This window comes from Lissotriton vulgaris, chromosome 2_1, assembly GCF_964263255.1.
Source record: "Lissotriton vulgaris chromosome 2_1, aLisVul1.2, whole genome shotgun sequence".
NCBI lineage: Eukaryota > Metazoa > Chordata > Amphibia > Caudata > Salamandridae > Lissotriton > Lissotriton vulgaris.
This window is the reverse complement of record NC_141687.1, coordinates 2,065,179,628-2,065,203,273: the sequence shown is the minus strand read 5'-3', so window position 1 is coordinate 2,065,203,273 and position 23,646 is coordinate 2,065,179,628. Positions and strand designations below refer to the sequence as shown.

At 50.5% G+C, this 23,646-nt stretch overlaps 1 protein-coding gene across 2 annotated transcripts in view; it reads left to right on the top strand.

The window, feature by feature from the left end:
- Nucleotides 1-23,646, top strand: part of GLDN (gliomedin) — a 565,427-nt gene that overhangs the window by 313,981 nt on the left and 227,800 nt on the right. For both annotated transcript variants that reach the window (XM_086958291.1, XM_086958290.1), the window contains one exon: nt 14,327-14,452. In XM_086958291.1, coding sequence (XP_086814417.1) covers nt 14,327-14,452 — 126 coding nt within the window. The remainder of the gene's footprint in view (nt 1-14,326; nt 14,453-23,646) is intronic.

Here is a 23,646-nt window from a genome sequence, read left to right as displayed (position 1 = left end):
ATTGTAGTAACAAATGCCAGTGCACATTGAACTGAAATGCACCTAAAAACAGAATCAGATTATTGAAAATGAGATGTGCAATGCTTTTATTGTAGTGACTGTAAGACATTTGCACTCAGTTCACAAATGCTTCTTTATACCTAGGGGCACCATCAGGCAGTGGAGCAGCAGCTCCACAAGCTCCAGCTCCAGCACCATCGGACAGTGCGGTGGCAGGGCCAAGCAGCATGGTTCCTTCACAGGAGGAGGAGGAGGACAGCAGTGCCGTGGGCAATGAGGATGACACAGGACATACCCTCTCATTTCCCCACTCCCCTCTACTGTCACTAACTCCCCCATTGCAGTTCTCACCGGAGAACTCACCCACACAGACCCAGCCAGCACCTGCCACATCTCCTGCCAGGAGGATCATTGTCGCCCCATTGACCATCATGGAGGGAGCAGAGGGTCAGGCACCAGCACCCACACCTGCAACACCTGTGGCACAGCAGCCCACCCAGCAGGGCAGCAGCAATCGGCGCCGGCTACGCACTTCCAGCAGTGCTTTACCAGCACGGGAGGGCACCGTATTCCAAGGGCTGGAGGGGAGCAGGCGCTCCGCTGAGGCAGCCGGACACGCAGAAGGGGGTGAGCCACATCCAAGTGGGTCAGCAAAGTGCAGAAAGAAGTGAGACTGCCAGGGTGGGTGAGGCAACCCGGCCCATTTACATTCCCCACCTTTACTGTACTTATTTAATTTGTTGCACATCAGTGCTGTAACGTTGTGCCAACATTATTAAATTTATTTTTGTTCACATCCATGACCTGTCTGTGCATCTGTACTCACTCAGAAATAGTTTTCTGTTATCTCCTCACGTCTGTATCTGCCATCACTTGGTGTAGACACCCCAGCAGGTTGTGTTTGTGGCACAGCAACGTCGTCGTCATGGTCCTCGTAGTCTGACAACTCCACCTCAGTGCCCTTCTTCACCGCAAGGTTGTGCAACATTGCACAGACAGCTATGATCTTGCAGCAGGTGATGGGGGTATACTGCCTTGCACCTCCACTCTTGTGCAAGCATCTGAACCTGCTTTTCCAGATGCCAAAGGTCCGTTCTACTACATTCCTTGTGCTTTTGTGGGCCCGGTTATACCTCCTTTGGCTGGGTGTAGAGGGGTTGAGGTAGGGGGTGAGTATGAATGAGCGGAGGGCATATGCACTGTCGCCTAGAAGGAAAAGGGGTAACATTACTCACATGCATACATGTACTTTACAGTGCTACTTTTTGTTATGGGGGTCTGATGATGTGTCTCACCTAGGAGGTATCCTTCACCAAATTCCCCAGCCGTCAGCCGTGCATAGATGCCGCTGTTTTGGAAAATGTACGAGTCGTGGGTACTCCCTGAGAATTTTGCTACCAGGTCTGTGATGGTGCACTTAGCATTGCGGATCACCTGCACATTGATGGTGTGCGTAGACTTCCTATTGCGGTATATGTATTCTGTGTCAGCAGGGGGGCAAATCGGAATGTGCTTGCCATCAATACAGCCGATGATGTGGGGGAATCGTGCCATCTGGTAAAAGTCTGCTTTTGTTTGGACCAGTTCCGCATGGGTTGCAGGGAAAGAAATGTATTGGTCCATCCGCTGTATCATGGCGTCAAGGAATTTGTTGAAAAACCTTGACAGGCTGCTCTGGGTCACCCCTCCTACCGCAGCGACTCCACTTTGATAGCTGCCAGACGCAAGCAGGTGTAGGCTGCATAGCACCTGCACGTGCGTTGGGATGGCGTGTGCCCTTGGGGTGGGGCGGTCCAACAGTGGTTTAAGGTCCCTGATGAGCTCCAGAATGGTGTCTGAGTCCAGCCTGTACCTCGGTAGGATCTCTGCCTCTGTGAGCATGAACAGGGTGATCCTCTGTCTGTAGACCTGTTCCTCTCTTTGCCATTCCCTCTCTCCTTCCTGCTGTAGCCATAGCCGCCTTGCAATGACATAAAATGCCGCCATCCTGCAAGTTGCATTGTATTTTGGGTCTCTTTTTATAGGTTGCAGTTGGTTACCACCTGATTGGAATCCATGGTAAATACCGAATTTGAAATACCGATTTTGAGGCAAAATCAGTATTTCTGTGCTTCCCTACATCTCTATCAGAGTTTTGGCCTGTCCGATTCGGTAATTTACCGATTCGGTAACTCTACCGATTCGGTAGATAGTCCGAATCGGACTATTTACCGATTCGGTATATCTACTGATTCGGTACATGGTCCGATTCGGTATATTTACCGATTCGGTATGTTAGCGATTTGTTCTTTTACCGATTCGGTGTATTTCCGAATCGGTTTATTACAGATTCGGTACCTATACCGATTCGGTATAAATACCGAATCGGATGGATTTCAGCGTCCTACATCCCGATGGCTGGATACCGATCGGTAAGGGCCGAAAATCGGTATTTTCGGCCGTTACCGATCGGTATTGGGCCACCTACATCGGGCCCATGGTGCCTTTTCAAGCAAATTTGAGAAAGCAGGAAGGTTAATAAACATCATAGGTACCATCCTCAACTGCTCACCTTTTTTCCATGGCTGAACTTTCAGCCCCCACATCTGCCAGGTTCGATCCCACCCCACCCCCAGCCGCCGTCTCCTTTCTTATATTAATCTGCAAGTCATGTCTCTCTGTATGCCTGGCCAATCCTTCCCAGTTACAAGTCCACACATGCTTCATAGCTACAGAGGCAGGAGCAAGCAGCAAACATTTACCATTAACTTTGCTCTCATTCAAACTCCTCACATTTTGTACTAACGCTACAAATTCTGCCCTTTAATGTGCAGCTTGGTATCCAGTTGTATGCCAAATAAACTCTCCGAACAAGACTTACTACACGAGAAGCCCTGTAGCAAAGCAGCACATGTCCTCCCCGCAACCACTAGGCCAATGTCCTCCCCCTCACACCCACAAAATACACACAGAAACCTGTAATCAGCAGGTCCTAAACTGCTTATACACTTAGAAGTCCGATGTGCGGCACTGCATATCACAGCATTATTAGTGTTGTTTTCTCTGGTTTTCCCCAGCACCTCCAGTTTTACCCAGCTCCACCGGTTCTGAGTTCTAGTAGCTCTGAATACTTCCACTTCCACATACCCTCAACAATACACCCACACAAGTAATGCATCCAACTCTCACACAGTACCCCTCAGCACACACAGCTCAATATTCATGTCCTGACACACCGAATGCTTTTTCTCCAACTTTGAGTTAAATCTCACAACTCATTGGAGGTGGGTGCAGCTAGGGACTCGAGTAAACATAGTTGGACAAACAGCAAATATACGGACAGGCATGTTGATGCTTATCAAAACTCTTATAACTAGTATCCCTGCACAAAGACATGCTGGCGCCATACGTGCAGACCAACAATGAAAGCAATATGGCCAAAAACTGCCCATAGCACAGCTCCGAGTGAATTCGTATGCTGCTTAACATGCTCTGACCTTTGAACTGCTTTTGTATACTGTTTCTTGTTGGGAAATCTCACTTGTGAGGTCTACCACGTTAACCCCTTCCCTGCTGCACACATTCCCCTGCTGTGCTTGGGGGCGGGGCGCGCACAGCGCCCCCATGCTCATGACGAGCTCAGCTCGTCATGCAGTACAGTGCTCCTGTGCTCATGACGAGCTGAGCTCGTCATGAGCATGCAAGGGGTTAAGCTGAAATAACCTGTCGAGATCACAAACAGCATAACTGGCAGGTTTTCCATATTCGTAGAGTGCTTGTGTGTGACTTTGCAATTGCATATGTTGGACACTGAGTGACAATTTACTGCGAGGAGAAGAAAGTATCTCTGTCTATATAGTGTGAAAGCTTCTGAATGACCTGCGTGCAGAGCTCTCGGTGTCCCTAGGTCCATGTGCAATAGCTCGTCCAGTCCAGGTGTTTCCTTTGCATCTTGGGAATGTGGTCCAGTTTACCCAGCTGTAAAATGTGATGCATAAGCTTTGAAAACACAACAGGTGATGGACCGAATGCGGATCAATGTCACACACTCACCCCAGTACAAAGATCTGGGCCCAAATCCATCGTTTTTTTGCACTCCACACCACCCTGGGTTAGACAATGGCGATATGCAAATCAGCTCTGACCCTGTGCCCCATGGGAACAGTCCAGTCCGAACTACAAAAGCCATGTCCTTCCCAGAACGGAATCAAGCATCCAAGGACCGGACCGGTTTCGAGGTAACACCTCTCATCAGCCCGGCTAGCTTGACTCCAGTGGTGTGGAGTGCCTGGGACCCACGTCTGGGCATCCCCAGCGCACTTAGGGCGGAATATGCAAACACAACAGGTGATGGACCGAATGTGGATCAATGTCACACACTCACCCCAGTCCAAAGATCTGGGCCCAAATCCATCGTTTTTTTGCACTCCACACCACCCTGGGTTAGACAATGGCGATATGCAAATCAGCTCTGACCCTGTGCCCCATGGGAACAGTCCAGTCCGAACTACAAAAGCCATGTCCTTCCCAGAACGGAATCAAGCATCCGAGGACCGGACCGGTTTCGAGGTAACACCTCTAATCAGCCCAGCTAGCTTGACTCCAGTGGTGTGGAGTGCCTGGGACCCACGTCTGGGCATCCCCAGCGCACTTAGGGCGGAATATGCAAACACAACAGGTGATGGACCGAATGTGGATCAATGTCACACACTCACCCCAGTCCAAAGATCTGGGCCCAAATCCATCGTTTTTTTGCACTCCACACCACCCTGGGTTAGACAATGGCGATATGCAAATCAGCTCTGACCCTGTGCCCCATGGGAAAAGTCCAGTCCGAACTACAAAAGCCATGTCCTTCCCAGAACGGAATCAAGCATCCGAGGACCGGACCGGTTTCGAGGTAACACCTCTCATCAGCCCGGCTAGCTTGACTCCAGTGGTGTGGAGTGCCTGGGACCCACGTCTGGGCATCCCCAGCGCACTTAGGGCGGAATATGCAAACACAACAGGTGATGGACCGAATGTGGATCAATGTCACACACTCACCCCAGTCCAAAGATCTGGGCCCAAATCCATCGTTTTTTTGCACTCCACACCACCCTGGGTTAGACAATGGCGATATGCAAATCAGCTCTGACCCTGTGCCCCATGGGAACAGTCCAGTCCGAACTACAAAAGCCATGTCCTTCCCAGAACGGAATCAAGCATCCGAGGACCGGACCGGTTTCGAGGTAACACCTCTCATCAGCCCGGCTAGCTTGACTCCAGTGGTGTGGAGTGCCTGGGACCCACGTCTGGGCATCCCCAGCGCACTTAGGGCGGAATATGCAAACACAACAGGTGATGGACCGAATGTGGATCAATGTCACACACTCACCCCAGTCCAAAGATCTGGGCCCAAATCCATCGTTTTTTTGCACTCCACACCACCCTGGGTTAGACAATGGCGATATGCAAATCAGCTCTGACCCTGTGCCCCATGGGAACAGTCCAGTCCGAACTACAAAAGCCATGTCCTTCCCAGAACGGAATCAAGCATCCGAGGACCGGACCGGTTTCGAGGTAACACCTCTCATCAGCCCGGCTAGCTTGACTCCAGTGGTGTGGAGTGCCTGGGACCCACGTCTGGGCATCCCCAGCGCACTTAGGGCGGAATATGAAAACACAACAGGTGATGGACCGAATGTGGATCAATGTCACACACTCAACCCAGTCCAAAGATCTGGGCCCAAATCCATCTTTTTTTTGCACTCCACACCACCCTGGGTTAGACAATGGCGATATGCAAATCAGCTCTGACCCTGTGCCCCATGGGAACAGTCCAGTCCGAACTACAAAAGCCATGTCCTTCCCAGAACGGAATCAAGCATCCGAGGACCGGACCGGTTTCAAGGTAACACCTCTCATCAGCCCGGCTAGCTTGACTCCAGTGGTGTGGAGTGCCTGGGACCCACGTCTGGGCATCCCCAGCGCACTTAGGGCGGAATATGCAAACACAACAGGTGATGGACCGAATGTGGATCAATGTCACACACTCAACCCAGTCCAAAGATCTGGGCCCAAATCCATCGTTTTTTTGCACTCCACACCACCCTGAGTTAGACAATGGCGATATGCAAATCAGCTCTGACCCTGTGCCCCATGGGAACAGTCCAGTCCGAACTACAAAAGCCATGTCCTTCCCAGAACGGAATCAAGCATCCGAGGACCGGACCGGTTTTAAGGTAACACCTCTCATCAGCCCGGCTAGCTTGACTCCAGTGGTGTGGAGTGCCTGGGACCCACATCTGGGCATCCCCAGCGCACTTAGGGCGGAATATGCAAACACAACAGGTGATGGACCGAATGTGGATCAATGTCACACACTCAACCCAGTCCAAAGATCTGGGCCCAAATCCATCGTTTTTTTGCACTCCACACCACCCTGGGTTAGACAATGGCGATATGCAAATCAGCTCTGACCCTGTGCCCCATGGGAACAGTCCAGTCCGAACTACAAAAGCCATGTCCTTCCCAGAACGGAATCAAGCATCCGAGGACCGGACCGGTTTCAAGGTAACACCTCTCATCAGCCCGGCTAGCTTGACTCCAGTGGTGTGGAGTGCCTGGGACCCACGTCTGGGCATCCCCAGCGCACTTAGGGCGGAATATGCAAACACAACAGGTGATGGACCGAATGTGGATCAATGTCACACACTCAACCCAGTCCAAAGATCTGGGCCCAAATCCATCGTTTTTTTGCACTCCACAGCACCCTGGGTTAGACAATGGCGATATGCAAATCAGCTCTGACCCTGTGCCCCATGGGAACAGTCCAGTCCGAACTACAAAAGCCATGTCCTTCCCAGAACGGAATCAAGCATCCGAGGACCGGACCGGTTTCAAGGTAACACCTCTCATCAGCCCGGCTAGCTTGACTCCAGTGGTGTGGAGTGCCTGGGACCCACGTCTGGGCATCCCCAGCGCACTTAGGGCGGAATATGCAAACACAACAGGTGATGGACCGAATGTGGATCAATGTCACACACTCAACCCAGTCCAAAGATCTGGGCCCAAATCCATCGTTTTTTTGCACTCCACACCACCCTGGGTCAGACAATGGCGATATGCAAATCAGCTCTGACCCTGTGCCCCATGGGAACAGTCCAGTCCGAACTACAAAAGCCATGTCCTTCCCAGAACGGAATCAAGCATCCGAGGACCGGACCGCTTTCAAGGTAACACCTCTCATCAGCCCGGCTAGCTTGACTCCAGTGGTGTGGAGTGCCTGGGACCCACGTCTGGGCATCCCCAGCGCACTTAGGGCGGAATATGCAAACACAACAGGTGATGGACCGAATGTGGATCAATGTCACACACTCAACCCAGTCCAAAGATCTGGGCCCAAATCCATCGTTTTTTTGCACTCCACACCACCCTGGGTTAGACAATGGCGATATGCAAATCAGCTCTGACCCTGTGCCCCATGGGAACAGTCCAGTCCAACCTACAAAAGCCATGTCCTTCCCAGAACGGAATCAAGCATCCGAGGACCGGACCGGTTTCGAGGTAACACCTCTCATCAGCCCGGCTAGCTTGACTCCAGTGGTGTGGAGTGCCTGGGACCCACGTCTGGGCATCCCCAGCGCACTTAGGGCGGAATATGCAAACACAACAGGTGATGGACCGAATGTGGATCAATGTCACACACTCAACCCAATCCAAAGATCTGGGCCCAAATCCATCGTTTTTTTGCACTCCACACCACCCTGGGTTAGACAATGGCGATATGCAAATCAGCTCTGACCCTGTGCCCCATGGGAACAGTCCAGTCCGAACTACAAAAGCCATGTCCTTCCCAGAACGGAATCAAGCATCCGAGGACCGGACCGGTTTCAAGGTAACACCTCTCATCAGCCCGGCTAGCTTGACTCCAGTGGTGTGGAGTGCCTGGGACCCACGTCTGGGCATCCCCAGCGCACTTAGGGCGGAATATGCAAACACAACAGGTGATGGACCGAATGTGGATCAATGTCACACACTCAACCCAGTCCAAAGATCTGGGCCCAAATCCATCGTTTTTTTGCACTCCACACCACCCTGGGTTAGACAATGGCGATATGCAAATCAGCTCTGACCCTGTTCCCCATGGGAACAGTCCAGTCCGAACTACAAAAGCCATGTCCTTCCCAGAACGGAATCAAGCATCCGAGGACCGGACCGGTTTCAAGGTAACACCTCTCATCAGCCCGGCTAGCTTGACTCCAGTGGTGTGGAGTGCCTGGGACCCACGTCTGGGCATCCCCAGCGCACTTAGGGCGGAATATGCAAACACAACAGGTGATGGACCGAATGTGGATCAATGTCACACACTCAACCCAGTCCAAAGATCTGGGCCCAAATCCATCGTTTTTTTGCACTCCACACCACCCTGGGTTAGACAATGGCGATATGCAAATCAGCTCTGACCCTGTGCCCCATGGGAACAGTCCAGTCCGAACTACAAAAGCCATGTCCTTCCCAGAACGGAATCAAGCATCCGAGGACCGGACCGGTTTCGAGGTAACACCTCTCATCAGCCCGGCTAGCTTGACTCCAGTGGTGTGGGGTGCCTGGGACCCACGTCTGGGCATCCCCAGCGCACTTAGGGCGGAATATGCAAACACAACAGGTGATGGACCGAATGTGGATCAATGTCACACACTCAAGCCAGTCCAAAGATCTGGGCCCAAATCCATCGTTTTTTTGCACTCCACACCACCCTGGGTTAGACAATGGCGAAATGCAAATCAGCTCTGACCCTGTGCCCCATGGGAACAGTCCAGTCCGAACTACAAAAGCCATGTCCTTCCCAGAACGGAATCAAGCATCCGAGGACCGGACCGGTTTCAAGGTAACACCTCTCATCAGCCCGGCTAGCTTGACTCCAGTGGTGTGGAGTGCCTGGGACCCACGTCTGGGCATCCCCAGCGCACTTAGGGCGGAATATGCAAACACAACAGGTGATGGACCGAATGTGGATCAATGTCACACACTCAACCCAGTCCAAAGATCTGGGCCCAAATCCATCGTTTTTTTGCACTCCACACCACCCTGGGTTAGACAATGGCGATATGCAAATCAGCTCTGACCCTGTGCCCCATGGGAACAGTCCAGTCCGAACTACAAAAGCCATGTCCTTCCCAGAACGGAATCAAGCATCCGACGACCGGACCGGTTTCGAGGTAACACCTCTCATCAGCCCGGCTAGCTTGACTCCAGTGGTGTGGAGTGCCTGGGACCCACGTCTGGGCATCCCCAGCGCACTTAGGGCGGAATATGCAAACACAACAGGTGATGGACCGAATGTGGATCAATGTCACACACTCAACCCAGTCCAAAGATCTGGGCCCAAATCCATCGTTTTTTTGCACTCCACACCACCCTGGGTTAGACAATGGCGATATGCAAATCAGCTCTGACCCTGCGCCCCATGGGAACAGTCCAGTCCGAACTACAAAAGCCATGTCCTTCCCAGAACGGAATCAAGCATCCGAGGACCGGACCGGTTTCAAGGTAACACCTCTCATCAGCCCGGATGGATTTGGGCCCAGATCTTTGGACTGGGGTGAGTGTGTGACATTGATCCACATTCGGTCCATCACCTGTTGTGTTTGCATATTCCGCCCTAAGTGCGCTGGGGATGCCCAGACGTGGGTCCCAGGCACTCCACACCACTGGAGTCAAGCTAGCCGGGCTGATGAGAGGTGTTACCTCGAAACCGGTCCGGTCCTCGGATGCTTGATTCCGTTCTGGGAAGGACATGGCTTTTGTAGTTCGGACTGGACTGTTCCCATGGGGCACAGGGTCAGAGCTGATTTGCATATCGCCATTGTCTAACCCAGGGTGGTGTGGAGTGCAAAAAAACGATGGATTTGGGCCCAGATCTTTGGACTGGGGTGAGTGTGTGACATTGATCCACATTCGGTCCATCACCTGTTGTGTTTGCATATTCCGCCCTAAGTGCGCTGGGGATCCCCAGACGTGGGTCCCAGGCACTCCACACCACTGGAGTCAAGCTAGCCGGGCTGATGAGAGGTGTTACCTCGAAACCGGTCCGGTCCTCGGATGCTTGATTCCGTTCTGGGAAGGACATGGCTTTTGTAGTTCGGACTGGACTGTTCCCATGGGGCACAGGGTCAGAGCTGATTTGCATATCGCCATTGTCTAACCCAGGGTGGTGTGGAGTGCAAAAAAACGATGGATTTGGGCCCAGATCTTTGGACTGGGTTGAGTTTGTGACATTGATCCACATTCGGTCCATCACCTGTTGTGTTTGAATATTCCGCCCTAAGTGCGCTGGGGATGCCCAGACGTGGGTCCCAGGCACTCCACACCACTGGAGTCAAGCTAGCCGGGCTGATGAGAGGTGTTACCTTGAAACCGGTCCGGTCCTCGGATGCTTGATTCCGTTCTGGGAAGGACATGGCTTTTGTAGTTCGGACTGGACTGTTCCCATGGGGCACAGGGTCAGAGCTGATTTGCATATCGCCATTGTCTAACCCAGGGTGGTGTGGAGTGCAAAAAAACGATGGATTTGTGCCCAGATCTTTGGACTGGGTTGAGTGTGTGACATTGATCCACATTCGGTCCATCACCTGTTGTGTTTGCATATTCCGCCCTAAGTGCGCTGGGGATGCCCAGACGTGGGTCCCAGGCACTCCACACCACTGGAGTCAAGCTAGCCGGGCTGATGAGAGGTGTTACCTCGAAACCGGTCCGGTCCTCGGATGCTTGATTCCGTTCTGGGAAGGACATGGCTTTTGTAGTTCGGACTGGACTGTTCCCATGGGGCACAGGGTCAGAGCTGATTTGCATATCGCCATTGTCTAACCCAGGGTGGTGTGGAGTGCAAAAAAACGATGGATTTGGGCCCAGATCTTTGGACTGGGTTGAGTGTGTGACATTGATCCACATTCGGTCCATCACCTGTTGTGTTTGCATATTCCGCCCTAAGTGCGCTGGGGATGCCCAGACGTGGGTCCCAGGCACTCCACACCACTGGAGTCAAGCTAGCCGGGCTGATGAGAGGTGTTACCTTGAAACCGGTCCGGTCCTCGGATGCTTGATTCCGTTCTGGGAAGGACATGGCTTTTGTAGTTCGGACTGGACTGTTCCCATTGGGCACAGGGTCAGAGCTGATTTGCATATCGCCATTGTCTAACCCAGGGTGGTGTGGAGTGCAAAAAAACGATGGATATGGGCCCAGATCTTTGGACTGGGTTGAGTGTGTGACATTGATCCACATTCGGTCCATCACCTGTTGTGTTTGCATATTCCGCCCTAAGTGCGCTGGGGATGCCCAGACGTGGGTCCCAGGCACTCCACACCACTGGAGTCAAGCTAGCCGGGCTGATGAGAGGTGTTACCTTGAAACCGGTCCGGTCCTCGGATGCTTGATTCCGTTCTGGGAAGGACATGGCTTTTATAGTTCGGACTGGACTGTTCCCATGGGGCACAGGGTCAGAGCTGATTTGCATATCGCCATTGTCTAACCCAGGGTGGTGTGGAGTGCAAAAAAACGATGGATTTGGGCCCAGATCTTTGGACTGGGTTGAGTGTGTGACAATGATCCACATTCGGTCCATCACCTGTTGTGTTTGCATATTCCGCCCTAAGTGCGCTGGGGATGCCCAGACGTGGGTCCCAGGCACTCCACACCACTGGAGTCAAGCTAGCCGGGCTGATGAGAGGTGTTACCTTGAAACCGGTCCGGTCCTCGGATGCTTGATTCCGTTCTGGGAAGGACATGGCTTTTGTAGTTCGGACTGGACTGTTCCCATGGGGCACAGGGTCAGAGCTGATTTGCATATCACCATTGTCTAACCCAGGGTGGTGTGGAGTGCAAAAAAACGATGGATTTGGGCCCAGATCTTTGGACTGGGTTGAGTGTGTGACATTGATCCACATTCGGTCCATCACCTGTTGTGTTTGCATATTCCGCCCTAAGTGCGCTGGGGATGCCCAGACGTGGGTCCCAGGCACTCCACACCACTGGAGTCAAGCTAGCCGGGCTGATGAGAGGTGTTACCTTGAAACCGGTCCGGTCCTCGGATGCTTGATTCCGTTCTGGGAAGGACATGGCTTTTGTAGTTCGGACTGGACGGTTCCCATGGGGCACAGGGTCAGAGCTGATTTGCATATCGCCATTGTCTAACCCAGGGTGGTGTGGAGTGCAAAAAAACGATGGATTTGGGCCCAGATCTTTGGACTGGGTTGAGTGTGTGACATTGATCCACATTCGGTCCATCACCTATTGTGTTTGCATATTCCGCCCTAAGTGCGCTGGGGATGCCCAGACGTGGGTCCCAGGCACTCCACACCACTGGAGTCAAGCTAGCCGGGCTGATGAGAGGTGTTACCTTGAAACCGGTCCGGTCCTCGGATGCTTGATTCCGTTCTGGGAAGGACATGGCTTTTGTAGTTCGGACTGGACTGTTCCCATGGGGCACAGGGTCAGAGCTGATTTGCATATCGCCATTGTCTAACCCAGGGTGGTGTGGAGTGCAAAAAAACGATGGATTTGGGCCCAGATCTTTGGACTGGGTTGAGTGTGTGACATTGATCCACATTCGGTCCATCACCTGTTGTGTTTGCATAAGCTTTGAAGGCAAAGAAAAACCCTGGAATTTATGAGATAGTCATGCGCGGGCCTGGGAAACCTGCGATCTCTATATGCCTTGTCCCTAACCCACTGCGCTTTTCTTAACTACGTCATCCCGGAAACGTTTTTAGCACCTTAAAAAATATATATACCAGTCGTTTAAGTGCAGTACTTTAGTTTAAAACAATTGTAAGTTATGTTCAACATACACTTAAGTTAAATGAAAGCGGATGTTAAACTGTATCGCATACATCCAATAATGGGCAGAATAATGAATCTCTGCCCCCCAACACTAAGTAAAGTTTCAGAACAGAATAGCCCTGATCATTGCAACACTGGCCCACACCTTAGGAAGAAACCCTGGCATTAAAGTCAGTGAGTCAGAACAGAAGTAAACATTGTTATAGAGCTACTTTGGAAATTACACGCACTTCACAATTTCTATATGGAATCATGAAAGATGCCTCACCTCAAGCCAGTTTTGAGCGTCATTTCAATCTCTACTTCTGAAATGTGGGACTGTTACTCATTCTTTACTGGGCACAGATTGAGGCACTGATTTAATTGCAAATACTAAAATACATCCGATTCCAGGGTCGCGGCTCACGGGGGGAGGGGGGTCGCGGCTCGTGGGAGTGGGGGGTCGCGGGGGAGGGACCGGGGAAGGTTCAAATAATATATTAAAAGAATGAAAACTTACCAGTCGGCACCGCCTCTGCACAACTGTTGAAGAGCGCGGAACCCAGGAGCAAACAGGAACAGCCATTACGTCACAGCAGTGCCAACCCCTCTACTCTGACGCTGCTCCAGCAGCGCCGCGAGGATTGGTTGAGGGCAGCGATATTCCCTGCCCATTAGGAGACCGGGGGGCTGCGGCATCAAACACTCGGTCTCCTAATGTGCAGCATAGAGTGTGCATGTTCGGGCTGACCATAAAAATGATCAGCCCAAAAATGAACATGCGCACTATTGCTGGGACTGCAACTGCGCTGCCTGCTGGCCTGTCACTCAACTCCCTGCCTGAGTGCACTGCTGCCACAGCTCCGCCCCCACCCCAACGTCCCTCGTTCTACTTCTCTGACACATAGATGTAATTCCAATCAGGACTGGAGACTCCTGAGTGAAATTAGCGTTGGAGAAGTAGAACGAAGAATTTGGGGCCGTGGCATAAGTGGGGCAATGCCCCAACGCCCCGCCACTGAAAGTCCCACTTTGTAAAACACATTTACCCACGATCCACTGGGTGGTAAACCCAAGGAGAGAGAAGATTACATAAGTAAATCCTTCTTCCTTAGACAGTTGGGTAAAAGGACTGATGGGCCTATTTTGCTGATCTCCCTGCGACTTAGCCGTCCATTGGCAATGTCTCCATCAGGTGGATAATTCCTTTCATCACAGGCTGTGTAATGTTAAATCTGCACTCAGAATGGGTTGAAGTGGATATTTGCCTGTGGCATTATCACCAAACAAATCCAACCCACCATCCATCTTCTAAGACTTGCAGAACCCCTCTGAGAGATTTTCCTGACAGTAGCAGTCTACACCTATCACCTATGGGTATAATGTAATGAGTGGTCGGTAGCTCCTGTTGTACATGGAAGCGGACCTCCGACTAGGGGGTATGGATTGCATGTAATGTGGATGATGAAGTATGAAATAGGCACAACTCTAATCTGCCAAATATATAAAATTGAATAAAAGTGAATGATGTTTTTTATTGTTTAGGTTTGAAAGGGGAACGTGGCCCACCTGGTCCTCCGGGCCCACCTGGACCCCAGGGTCCACCGGGAAATCGGAGATCAAAAGCTCAGGCTCAACAAAGTACAGAAATGTACAGTAGTACATGTACAGGTGAGTCAGATCAGATCAGAACAAGCTTTATTCGATTTTTGTGATGAAATCATAAAAGCATACATTTAGGAACATTTCAATATTACATAAATTAAAAGTAGCTTGTGGTAAAATGTACAAACTAGTTACACAATGACACACGGTTCAATATCTGCAGTCACAATGATTTCATTTCAGTTAAAAACGAATGGTGAAGATAAGAGTATTTTTTCTGCATTTCGCTATACATTTTAAAAATGATGAAATTGCGTTTATAAAATGTTCATTATCTAGAAATTGCAAAGCTAAAAATGCTGGTCTACATTGTCTCAAGCCCATTACTTTCAAAATTGGTAAAATCCATCTCCTTCTTTGGGTTGCGTAAAACTTACAAAATGAAACCACGTGAATTGTTGATTGCTGGGACTGTTCGTCACAAGGACATCCGCTCAGTTCTATAGCCCAGTCATTTATTACAGGAAAAATTATCAGGTGGTAAAAGATACCAAATCTAAAACGTGTTAATACAAATCTCTCATAGGTACTTAATGCCAGTTCAAGATAAGGCTGCATCCCAAGAGTGGTCAGCATCAACTCATTAGTCTGTACCGAGGGCTTAATTGCCTCGACCACAAATCTTTTCTCCTCCATATGCGTCATACAGAGCTTTTTAAGATCTTTTCTGGAGACAGAACTTATGGTACGAGGGTTGTTATGGTATTCTGGGTGGCCGAGATCATTAGTAAAGTCCTTTATATATAGGGCCCTGTCTAACTTGAGGCTAACTTTTAAAATTTCACGATTCAAAGTAGTCTTTACAGAGGTCCAAATTCTGTACCACAAAAGGGCAGGTTGGCATTTTATTAAGTCTGAGATATACGGAATCCCTGGCTCGGAGTGGCAAATATAAGTTGAAGTACTGACTACTGTTACCAGGCAGTAAGGTTTTGTTGACGGCGTCCCCACTTTTGCGGACAGACCTACGTTATTGGAAGAGGACCATGTGCTATACCAGGATCTCGGCGCTGTATGCCCGGAACATACCTCTATTGGCCTTTCACTTCCATCAGAATGGGTGACACTCAGACTTATAGGGGTGTTGGCAGAGACGGGAGTTTCCACGATAGGCGATTTCTTCAACAATATCACACTAATGAGTCATGACACTTTTGTACGAGAGCTGGGGTACCAGATTGGTTGTTTTTACTGCATGCACACATTTCCAGCTATATTAAAACAGTGTGGGCCCCTAGGGGGATGAGCCTTAGTCCCATGCACTAACACATATGCAATATTTGATGGGTAATGGGGGTCATCTGACAAAATGGTTGTATCTGGGTATCCGCACACACACGTCTGTGTCACCATAATCGACTCGAGATAGGTGGGACACGGATGTTGGCCACATACTAACGAATAAAAAATGGGGGCTACAGCTAGAACACCTGTGTAAGAACTCTAGAAATCCGAAATTAAAATTTATCCAGCTCCTGATAATATACCGTGCGTATTTAACCCCCTACAAATTCAGCAAAATGTTTCCAGAGGCATCAGGTGATTGTCCCCCCTGCTACTCTCCAAATGCGGGCTTATTGCACATGCTCTGGGACTGCCCAAGACTATTGAACTATTGGTCAACAGTGCAGGAACTAGTTAATAGTGTGGCGCCAACAGGAAACATTAGGTCACTGGACTGTTGCATATTGGGTCTAGATCCTAAAAGGAAGAAGGAAACTCCTACGCGCAGATTTGTGAACCTTGCAATGATATTGCCAAAAAGAAATATAACCATGAGGTGGAAGGCAACCAGACCGCCCAAATTTGTAGACTGGTACAATGAGGTAGTGCGGTTCGGGAGGGCAGAGGGAGCAGAGCTGAAAAGAGAGGAACAGAAGGGGGTGAGAAGGGTACCAATATCGCTTGATTGGAATGCAATAATGGAGAAATCTGTGGCCAAAGACCTTCAAGACCAGTAAGGGAATGTACTGATCGGGATTGTAAATGATATCAGGTGGTGTAGACGCTGTATAAGATACAACAATGTAAAATTGTATATGTAATGTCAATATTTTGTAACTGATCTACATGATGTGTATCGCCGCATGGATGATAAATTGTTGTCATGCATACAAATGTTAGTTTGAGCCTGAGATGGGGGGTGGACAGATGGGAGGGGCTTTTTGATTGTTCGATAGCCCCAGACTCCATCGCCATATGTTGCCATACTGACACATTTCGCCCGATAAATGTGTAGCATCTGAGCAGGTGGCCTTCTTCCCAATCTCCTAGCAAAGTTGGCCAGCGCAGCCGTCGATTTAAAAAAAAAAGCAGGCTCCTATATTTTACTGCTTGGGACCATGTCCCCTTTTGATCAAATAAAATTCCCAAGTAGGAAAATGTCTTAGTGATTTCCACCTTCGTGTTACCAATGAACATGTCCCCACATTTGGCACTACCTTTCCCACACTTCATAATAAAGGGTTTTAGTCGTGTTTACTTTAAATGCCAGGTAATCCATATACTCAGTGTATACTGTAAGGGCCCATTGGAGTCCCAATTGTGAAGGGCGGGTAGGGAGTCATGACATACCATTATACTTTCTATGCTATTTGTTTGTACAGTCGCCGGGGAGCGCGAAGAGCAGGTGGAATTGCAGTCCTCTTTGATTACCTTGCGATTGTATGGAGCAGTCTGGATGCACTCCACTATCTTGAGGAAGCTACCCTCTACCTTTACCTCATTGAAGATGTTTTAATGTTTTTCTGTTCACTTAATTTCTCCCTTTTATTGTAGTTATTATATTTTCTTAGTTCTAACCCGCACAGGGTAAACTGCAGGGGAGTGGCCAGTGTCACCTTTGCCTCGCCTTGTTTCTGTTTCCTCTTAGTGGAGCGTACTAGCTGCCACTAGAGGACACACCCCTCACGCTATGGTGTTGTGCCTTATTTAAGTGGCGTATGTATTGGGTAACAGTGCCTCCAAGGGATTTCTTTTAAACACAATCAAGCTTCATTTTTAACATACCAGTTATGAGAGCCCAAATTAGTGGCCTCAAATATATGAATTATTGAAATCGATTGCAAAAATCACAAAGGAAAAAATTGAAAAGATCAAACAGATGGGTGTATACTTTTTTATACAAATTTATGTGAATAAATAATGTAGAAAAAGGTACAAAGCACAGTTCACATAAACAAAAACAAGCATTTGCAATGCAATAGGTGTTGCATTCACACAAGCTTTAGCTATTGGCATTGTAAATGACAATATCTTTTATTTATGTTTTGGGTTTAAATCATAAATAAAAGGCATTGTCATTTACAATACTGATAGCTTAAACACTCTCAAATGCGAGACCTATTGCATTGCAATAAAGGGCCTTCTCGACCACTTGTTAGAGTGTAAATATCAGAGGAAGAAACCGGCCTGCAACATCTTCAAAGTAGTGATAAATAGTGCAGTGAAGAATATGTGTAAATTTTGTAAATTACACAGACACAAAGTGTGAAGTGAGAGTTACTTATGCTCCAAGCTATCAACACTAACAAAGCTCTTCAACACCTTTCGCTCTATGATTACACTGTTGCCACTCAGGAGGAAGAGCAAGAGGGGGCTATTTCCTGCCCTCTCCGTGTTTTGAGTGTGCAGTGTGGCATTGCGCAATGTCATTGCTATCTTTGGCTCAATAAAAAACACTCCATCTGTAGAAGGGGCCTGGCTTCACCTCCTGGTGCCAGGCGTGCTGTGCTTTATGGCAGGTATGGAGGGAGGGAGGGATGGTCTCGGCTGCAGCTCCGGCATCTTGCAGTGCCCCTGCTATTACAAGTGAGCGAGAGGCGCTGAGGTGCTGGTATTGGTGGTGGTGGTGGTAATGGCGGCGGTATTGGTGGTGGTGGTATTGGTGGTGCGGTATTGGTGATGTTAGTGGGTTGGGTGGTGATGGCATTGGTGGTATTGGTGGTGGTGGTACTGGTGGTGGTGGTACTGGTGGTGGTGGTGGCATAAGTGGTGGTGGTGGTATTGTTGGCGGCATTGGTATTGGTGGTGGTATTGGTATTAGTGGTATTGGTATTGGTGGTGGTGGTATTAGTGGTGGTATTGGTGGTGGTGGTACTGGTATTGGTGGTGGTGGTATTGGTGGTGGTATTAGTATTGGTGGTGGTATTGGGGGTGGTGGTGGTATTGGTGTTGATAGTGGTGTTGGTGGTGGTATTGGTATTAGTGGTATTGGTGGTGGTGGTATTGGTAGTGGTATTTTTGGTCGTATTGGTATTGGTGGTGGTGGTACTGGTATTGGTGGTGGTGGTATTAGTGGTAGTGGTATTGGTGGTGGTAGTGGTATTGTTGGTGGGGTATTGGTGGTGGTGGTGGTATTGGTGGTGATTTATTGGTATTGATGGTGATATTGGTGGTGGTATTGGTATTGGTGGTGTTATTGATATTAGTGGCGTTGGTATTGGTGGTGGTAGCATTGGTATTGGTGGTGGTGGTACTGGTATTGGTGGTGGTGATATTAGTGGTGGTGGTATTGGTGATGGTGGGATTGGTGGTAGGGGATTGGTGGTGGTGGTATTGGTGGTGGTATTGGTACTGGTGATGGTGGTATTGGTATTGGTGGTGATGATATTGGTTCCAAGGCCAAGGCCAGCACTCTCCCCCAGCACCTCCCCCTGATTGCTGACCGCACTAGCATCTGAGCCCTTCACCTGTGCAGGGTTCGAGCCAGCAGCCCATTCCCTTCGCCTCAGATTCGTTTTAGGCTCTCCGGTATATTCCTCAGTGTTTCCACTTGCCTACTGTTATTTTCGCATATTTTTTCTTTGCTAACTGTTCAGTGTGGTTTTCCCCTCGCTGTACTTTCCCCCTCGCTGTCCTGTTCATAGTTTGTTTTTCTTATCCCCTCTGTTCCCGCCGCTACTGACCCTGCGCCCCGCCCCCGACTCAGCCGCAGCATGTCTGCACCCATCCACGACCCGACCTAGCCAGAATCCCTGGTTCACCTGGACTCCACCGCTACGACTCAGCCACCATCCATGCTCTGAATCCTGGAAGACACGCCGACTGCGCAAGATCCTCGCTGGCCACGACACATGGGCCACTCTCGTGCAGACACTGCCTCAGATCATCGACAACCACGATACATGGGCAGTTCTCGCGCAGGCACTGCCTCAGATCCTTCACCACCTACAAGGCTCCCGCAGCCCCAGAAGTGCTGCATGATGCTCGCACCGCCGAAACCCTAACTTGAATCCTTCTCAACGTGCGCTCCCTGCAACGTCACACCATCGAAATCTGGGACCGGATCGACACCCTCTCGCCCGATGTCGCATTCTTCACAGAAACCTGGACCAACGCCACCTCCGGCCCCAACATCGCCACTACCATCCCGGACGGCTACAAGATCCAGAGCAAGGACCACCCACACCGCCCAGGAAGGGGTCTCGCCATCGCACACAAGACCCCCCTCTGACTCTCCATATCCTGCACGAGCGACCCCCACTCTAACACAGAACACCTCAATTTCCAGATCCACACCAGCCCCAGGACCATGCTACACGGCACTCTCATCTACAGACCGCCAGGACCACTCACCCAGCCCGCAACCACCATGGCCGAGCTCGCCGCACCCCACGCCATCACCTCTACGGACTACATTCTACTCGAAGACCTAAACTTTCACCTCGACAATAGCAACAACTCCGAATCCATTCACTCTCCTCGACAACCTCGCCAACCCAGGACTGCTCATCAACACAACCACCGAGCGGATCACACCCTCAACCCCACCTTCGTGGGAGGATCAAACATCCGTTTCAGCCACACCACCCAGCCCGCTTGGATGGACCACCACTGCGTCCATTTCACTTTCAACTCCTCCACCGCACCCAAGCCCGCCCCTCGCCTAACATGACGGAACTGGAGTAAGGTCACAGAGGAACACCTCAACTCCGCTCTCCTCCAAGACTCCCCCCCACTGATACCAATGCCGCAGCCATGGAATTTCATTGTTGGGTCTCCTGCTGCGCTGCCAAGTTGGCACCCCTCTGCTACCCCACCAAACCATGCCCCCTGAAGACCGCCTGGTTCACCACTGAACTTCAATTAGTGAGATGCTTATGCAGACGCCTAGAGAAAACCTGACGAAACCAGAACACCACAGAAGCTCGGAACAACCACAAGAGTGCCCTGAAGGAATACCACCAGCGCATAAGAGACACCAAACGGACCTTCGTAAGAGGCAAAGTCCAGACTAACATGACCAACACCAAGGAACTATTCAACGTCATTCAACAGTTCGCAAAACCCACCTGCAAGACCACCATCACACCCTCCCAGGAACTCTTCGACAAGCTCAGCTTGTACTTCCATCTGAAGATCAAGACTCTCTACAACAACTTCAACAAACAAGCACCAGACAACACCTGGGACCCCGCTACCAGCAAGCTATTCACTGCAACCATGAAGGAAACTCACTCAGGAGCCCCAACAGACCCCTGCTCACCCCATATCTTCCACAGAGCCTCCGCCACCATTGCATCCGAACTAGGACGGACGATAAACACCTCCCTCAGATCTGGCACCTGCCCAGATGACTGAAAGCGGGCTTAGGTGAAACCCCTCCTCAAGAAACCTACGGCAGACCCAATAACTTGAAAAACTACTGACCCATTTCTCTCCTCCTCTTTGCAGCCAAAGTCACCGAGAGACTCGTGAATGCCCAGCTGACCGCTTTCATCGAAGTGAACTCCATCCTAGACACCTCCTAGTCGGGTTTCCGCAGCAACCAAGGCACAGAGACCACCCTCCTCACCGCCACAGACCAGGTACACACTGCAGCCCTCATCCTGCTAGACCTCTCCGCAACCTTCGACACGTCTCACATCGCACACTCGCAGCCAGACTCCACGACACAGGAATACAAGCAACCGCCCTTGATTGGATCCAATCCTTCCTCTCCAGTAGAACCCAGAGGATCAGACTCCCCCTTTTCCTCTCCAAGCACACTGACATCAACTGCGGAGTATACCACGGATCTTTGCTCAACACAATGCTTTTCAACATCTACATGTCCCCCTCGCCGCCATCGTTAGACAGCATGGGCTCAGCATCTTATCCTATGCCGACAACACCCAGCTCATCCTATCACTCATGAAGAATCCCATAGACACCAGACTCTGCTGTCAGGAAGGAATGAAGAACGTGGAAGATTGGATGAAGGACAGTTGCCTGAAACTCAACTCTGAGAAGACCAAAGCCCTCATACTCGGACCCTGCACCTCCACCTGGGACAACACCGGGTGGCCCTCTGCCCTCGCTAACCCACCAACTCCTACAGACCACGCTCGGAGCCATCCTTGACTCCTCCCTCTCCATGACCCACCACATCAATGCCGTCGCATCCACCAGTTTCAACTGCCTTCGCATCCTCTGCAAGACCTTCAAATGGATACCCCCGAATGCAGAAAGACTGTCACCCACACTGTAAGAGAGTAGGGTCTGCAATCCTATGGTCACCCCCGATTTTTGCTTTTTGCTTCACTGATTTACGACTTTCCCTGGCTGTGGGCCTGCTAATCAGACCCACAGCCTAGCTGTTCTCTCTCTAAATTGACAAGCATGTACCTTAGGTGCATTTACCAATTGGTACTGGACCACCTTATCAGTCCCTGTACAGCATACCTTAGGTATCCAGGGCATAGGTGTACCCAGGGCCTACCAGGGGCTGCAGCATGTATTATGCCACCCCTGGCTGGCCATCCAAATCTGACACAACTGGCTGCACGACAGCTGGGGCAAGGTGGTGTAATCACCCTTTGCTTTGGTATAGTATTTCTATACCTAACCCTAAAATGGACACATATATTCCTATCAGTCACTCCTATGGCAGGCCTTATCAATCCTGAAGGCAGAGTGCTTGGAATTATGTGAGATGGTGCTCTGGCATGAGCCGAGCCAGTTTGCAGCTTGCGGAACCAAGTCCTAATAGCTGTTCCAGGATAACGCTATACCATATACTCTTAAGTGCATTATGAACCTCGCGGTCAAATGCTAACTTTGGTATAGCATTATCAAAACATGTTGAGTAAGGTGTCATACGAATTGGAATACTAACCCCTCGCCAATTCTGGCGACGGGGGTAGCATTCCACCCTTCTAGAGGGACACGAGATGTATGTAACTGTGAACCCCGGTTAAAGTTAACTCGAGCCTCAGCATCACAAAATGGATGCTGCCACCACAGACACAAGTCTGACCTCCTGCTGCTGGGAGTCCTTCCAGCAAGGGAGGCTCGGCCAAAGGGTCTCCTGCCTTGGGAGGTGCTAACACCACCCCAGACAGGATTTTGTGTATTAGGTAGGACAGGGCTGAAAGGAATGAGACATGCCTGGAGCACACAAGGTGTCCTGTGCATACACCGGTCAGAACCAGTTCCTGGGGCACTCCAGCCCCAGAGCTGGCGCAAGACCGGACAAAGGAAAGGGGGTGTAACCACCCCCCTTCCTGGTCCCACCCAGAGGAGGGACCTAGTCGTAGTGCAGCCCCCTTTAGCTGAATAAAGGTAGGAGCTGGTCCCATTCCAGATTAGATTATCCTGATCAATTTCACAAGAAGAAACTCTGGACCTCGACGTTCTGCTCCACAGAAGACAGAAGGAATCTCCCTTGTGGGCAAGGAGTGTCCACCCTGCATCTGCAGGCACCACCAGCGTACTGCGACTTCCCTTTGTCGTCTTCCTGCAAAGGATCCAGACTTCAGAGCCCGACGAGACCCAGATTCCCAGACCTCTCCAACCTCAACCCACATCTGCAGCCGAGCTGAGACCCGTGGGTGCGACGAGACACGTGGGACCGGCCATCTTGAAAGAAGCAGCACTTTGCTCCAGCACGACTTCCGGGGCATCCTCGTCCAAGTGCTTTGGGGACTGAGAAGCCCCGACCCAGAGCAACTCCTGCGTCGAAGATCAGCCCTCCAGCATCCACGAGTTCTGCGTGGGGCCCTTCTGCCTGTTTGCTGCTCGGCGCGTTGTCTGGTCACTTGCCGGCTGGCTAGTGACCTCCTAGACGATGAACACCGACAACTTTGCTGCTGGTCTGGTTGCTCCAGACTGGCCCTTGCTCCCTTCCAAAAGAGGAGCACACCGGACCCTCCTGGTCCACTCCAGACGCCGTTTTCACTCACCGCGTGGGTTGCCTTTGCCAAGGCCTGTTGAACCCG